The 5,181-nt window shown below is 37.5% G+C and overlaps 1 protein-coding gene across 1 annotated transcript; it reads right to left on the bottom strand.

The window, feature by feature from the left end:
* Window positions 1-292: 292 nt before the first annotated feature.
* Window positions 293-4,182, bottom strand: LOC127875941 (uncharacterized). Its single transcript, XM_052420709.1, has 2 exons — window positions 1,528-4,182; window positions 293-627 (listed from the first exon to the last, which is right to left on the bottom strand). The coding sequence occupies exon 1, from the start codon at window positions 3,348-3,350 to the stop codon at window positions 2,373-2,375; it is 978 nt and encodes a 325-aa protein (XP_052276669.1). The 5' UTR covers window positions 3,351-4,182; the 3' UTR covers window positions 293-627; window positions 1,528-2,372.
* Between the last annotated feature and the right edge of the window lie 999 nt (window positions 4,183-5,181).

Below are 5,181 nucleotides of genomic sequence, written 5' to 3'. Positions count from 1 at the left end.
ACGAACATAATTTGCGGATTTATAATTATAGTGTATATTTTTTTAATAACCTTTAAATGCTTTGAAAATAAGTAATAATTTTTACGAAAAAGTAAAAATATAGGCAAAAGCAAATATGTCAGATAAAAACAAATCTCACTCAGCCTCAAATCCTTTAACGAATCGTTATTTAATAACGATTAAAACATTAATAACGAAAATAATTGTATAACGTTATTTAATAACGAAAATATTAACATTATAAGCATAACACTACAGATAATAGAATTTGATATCACCTATATATTTATTCTTAATTTACTTTTTTGAAAAAAGAAATAATTCCGTTATACGCAAAAGCGCACTAAAAAACTAACTCGGTCATAAATACTATTATTACGTGTTGTTGCTTAACAATCAGAGACACATATTTAATCAAATATAAGCATTATTTTTAAATCAATTTTAATGCATAAACGCTATTATAAAAAACGAAATTTTGTTTGATGTTTCACATACTTTCAATTCAATTGTGTGCCATGAACTGTTGTTCGTTTGAATCAAGCGGGCGGAAACACTGCCATTCATTGTGATTAAGCCGGGTATGGGCCGTCAATAAAGAACGTCACGCTCCAAGGGGAGGAAGGGCTGTAAGAAAGTGTAAGTTTGTGACATATGAAATAGGGGATCAGGCCATTTGGGACATCACACTCATACAAAACTTATTTATGTATTTTAGTAGAAATTAATAGCTTTAAACACATAAATTAAAAAATGTAAATTATTTAAATTAGTATCATGTCAAAATAGATTGAACTGCGTACTTCTTGACTGTGTTGATCACGATACAACTGACTTGCTTGAAGCGCTAGTATGCCGAAGTATTATTATTTCTATGTTGTCCGCCGCAGAATTATGTCACTGAGCGAGACATTTTACATATAAATATTAAATATTATTATATAAGACATTTTGAGGATTCAGAGGTAATATTATAGGATTGAATGATTAATAGTATCAATATTTGCTGATATACTTCGTTTCTAGTGTACAGAGATTGCAGTGAACAATTACCATACATAGCCGACGATCGTTTATACCATAAGTCAACACAGACTCCTTTGATAATCATCGTATACAAAGCAAAGTCATTTATTGTCATACAGAAGCACCACACATCTAAATAACGGTTGATATGTATCATCAGCTTATAAAAAACAAACAAAACAAATCAAGCGTCTCTCATGTACACTAGTAAATGCATTTTCCGAAAATGCAGACGGCGTTTGTACAACCAAACAAAACATTGGTTCGACAATATTTTTTGGTACATGTAACTACGATTAATGCTTTCAAATAACTTTGCATGACAACTGTGTGATAAAATTCAAATTGTTTTTTCAGTCATACTCATACATGTATTGTTAAGAAGTTTCCCCGATAATGGGAATTTCAGTATTTTGCTGTTTACTGAGAATTATCCCCGATAATGGGAAATCCGTAATTTACTATTTCCCCGATAGTGGGAACAATATAAACGCCAAATACCCGCTTTTGGTGTGAGCATTTATTAACGATCCAAAATATATGTACACTCCTTGTGTCAATCCAGTACATCACTAAGTAACGACGTCACGTTTTTAACGTTACGTCACAAATCGACGTCACGTCATGGAATCAATCCGCTGGTACCAATTAAACGTTCAAATCTAAAGTCCATTTTCCCCTCCATCAAAATACAGTACATTTTGATAAATATTGGAAAACAAAATTTTAAATAATAAATTGAATACGTAAATTAATTGTATGTTCTTTTCGATATTCTAATCATTAATTGTCCAGTTCTAACGGGCATAGCTTTGTCACCGATCTCGTCATGGTGCTGCTTCCAACCTGAATTTGTACGACTCTCACTCGACCGTCTTGTCCTGAATAAACCTCGAATATCCGTCCTAGTGGCCAGTTTCCTCTCGTCGTTTCCGGAGTAATGATAAGAACGACTTCGCCAATCTTGATGTCTCTCTCAGGATGAAACCGCTCTCGTGTTGAATTGGTTAGAGAGTGGTTTTCAGCAGCTAATGGAAATGCGCTGAGATTTTCCCTTGCGCGTTGCTGTAAGACACACTGTGCTTGGAATGGTGATGAATTTACACCGAACACGAGTCTATCAAATTCGTAGATATCGGGACAACGGTTATGATTCATTCCCCTCCATAGGAATCTGTGATATGGCTTGTTCGCGTGATCGATGCCTATTCTGAGATACATCTCGGCAAACTACTGTAACGGGATGCTTCTTGAATCTTAGCAAAACGTCAAACAGATCGCGCTGTAGCTTTGGGCCTTGGTGCATTTTATCATTTAGTGATACGTCTTTAAATTATGCTGCAGCATCAAACACGATTCTGGTTTTTGTTGTACACGTACCCCTTTGCTACGTATTGTTCGATGCATTCGCTGTATGCTTTAGCTTCCTGAGGGCATCGTTTAAGTCTTTTTTCTGTGTTCTCTAATCTATTCAGTGTCATTTTGTAATTTTTTAGCATAACAGTTTTGTTGCTTTTCCATGGAATTGCGACGCGATACATCTGATTTTCGAATATGCAAGACTGTTTTACTGCTTTAAGTGCTTGTTGCTCGTCAATGTTAACGACAGGTGATTCAGTTGATTCCCTATCTACTTCCCAGAATTTCTTAAGAGTCAGGTTTAGAGTCTCGATTTCCGTTACGTCTCTTACAAAGTATGTTTGCGCATAATTTGTTTGTAGGACCGGTGTTAAATTTGACAACGGATTACCGATGCATGTCCATCCAAGTGGAGTAAGACACGCTATTGGCTCCCCTGCTCTACCTCTTCTTTCTTCCAGTGCATAATGTAAATCTGCACAATCAACTCCAATTAAGATGTCAACAATAGGTCTTGTCGTAGCTTTTGGAAATGTTACGTCACGACGATGTGGCCATTTTCTTTGGTACTTGTTCCAGTCAACAACTTCCATGTCTCCTGTTACTTTGTTAGCTGTATATGCTGCTACATTTATCTTAACGCTTCCGTTGACACTTCTTATTTCGAATTCAGCTGGTCTAGTTTCAAAAGTCTCGACTAGATTATTCAGAACATTGACCTTGACCTTTTCCGTTCTACCTTTACAGCCGAGTTCTGCCGCTACGTCACTATTGATGTACGTTTTTGTACTTGCGTCATCTAGCAATGCGTTTACAGTTATCGACCGATTTCCATTTGAGAGAATAACCGGAACTGTTCGGAGCCCTACTAAATCAGATCTGGTATGACTTTTTGCTGACAAATATGTTGCCCCATTCTCTTCCGTAGGGTATTGAACTGGACTGTCAACAGCGTTTGATTTCATGCTCTTTTTCGCATCTCTGTGTAACAGTCTGTGATGCAGCTCTTCACATCCATTGTGTCCGCATTGTCTACTTTGACGGCATGACTTTCCGACATGGTTAAACCCAAGGCAACGATAGCAAAGTTAAAGTTGTTTTGCTTTGTCCCTCCGTTGTGAAACGTTCATTTCTTTAAAATTGTCACAGTTCCATACTCCATGCTGTTTGTCACATACTCTGCATTTAGATATTTTCCTGCTTTCTTCGGAACCACCAAAAAACGATCTTTGATTGTTAGAGTTCGTCTTTTTCGAAGTATGCTCTGACATCAAATATCCTGACATTCCTTGCACGGTTTCTGACGCGATAGTTTGTAATTCTGCCTCTTGAATAACCAATGTCCGTAGCGACAATACTGACTCATTGTGTTGACCCTCAAAGACCCAACGATGATATCGTGCCAAGGGCGGTTCTGGTAATTTTCTTTGTAATTTTGCATATAATGAACCAATTCCAAGTTCGTGGTGTTGATCCGCTTCCTGCAAATTAATAATTGCTACGTCTAATAGATCGGCAAATTGTTCTAGGTCTTTTGCGTTGCCAAGTCGGACGTTTTCGAAGTGTTCAAGTTCTTCTAGGTAAATTGCTATATGTCGACGCCTGCCCCCATATTTCCTTTCAAGTCGATCTTTTGCTGCTTGATACGCAAACGCCGAGTGCCCAAGATTTTCAATTACTTTTAACGCTTCGCCAGATAAGTACTGTCTAAGCTGAAGAAGTTTGTACTCTGCTGTGGCTGGCGCTCTGTCAATACAAGCAAGGAATGATGCTTTCCATGATTGGTAAACTCGCTTATCGCCATTGAACACTGGAGTTTCCACACGTTGGAGTTGCCTCCAAAGGTCTTGTCCTAATGTAGGATCGATGCCTGAACTCATATTCGTCTTTGATGTTAGAGGCATGAGGTGCTTCACGCCCACAATCGTTTTGCGCATCGAACCCGGTCCAATTACGCCACATACTTGGAATTTTGTCATTTTGTCGCACAGTATTATATGAAACCGGCCGGTCTTTAGAAATATAAAGTTTACTCACCGTGTCATGCGACAACGCTTTGCTTACTTGACTTGCTGTTTCACTTCGTAGATCGTTTAAATAGGCACAGGCATCTTCCGTTGTTTTTTCATATTCAAGTTCAATCTTTTCCATTTCGCAATTACTATTTTACTTTTTCAAGTTCATCTCCTTCCATGTACATATTGGATAAACTATCAAGCCCTTTAATAACTTCGTCCATCGCAAAATCCAACTGCTTGCAAGCGTCGTTCACTGTCGCGCTACATGCATTTCCCTGCAAATGTGACACTAATTTTTTCCTTGCTCTAGTAAAATTAGTTTTCAGTCTTATTTCCCCCCTCTTTTACAAAATCTCTGTCTTTAAATATTCAACTGGATCCATCGCTCAATCAATTTAGAAACCACGCTCTGCTACCAAATGTTAAGAAGTTTCCCCGATAATGGTCAGTATTGTTAAGAAGTTTCCCCGATAATGGGAATTTCAGTATTTTGCTGTTTACTGAGAATTATCCCCGATAATGGGAAATCCGTAATTTACTATTTCCCCGATAGTGGGAACAATATAAACGCCAAACGCTTTTGGTATGAGCATTTATTAACGATCCAAAATATATGTACAATACTTGTGTCAATCCAGTACATCACTAAGTAACGACGTCACGTCTTTAACGTTACGTCACAAATCGACGTCACGTCATGGAATCAATCCGCTGGTACCAATTAAACGTTCAAATCTTAAGTCCATGTATTCATCAGATAACTTCTTGTTAAGCTTGG

The sequence above is a fragment of the Dreissena polymorpha genome, chromosome 4 (genome assembly GCF_020536995.1).
Source record: "Dreissena polymorpha isolate Duluth1 chromosome 4, UMN_Dpol_1.0, whole genome shotgun sequence".
NCBI lineage: Eukaryota > Metazoa > Mollusca > Bivalvia > Myida > Dreissenidae > Dreissena > Dreissena polymorpha.
The sequence above is the reverse complement of the archived record's forward strand: the minus strand, read 5'-3'. Positions and strand labels throughout refer to the sequence as shown.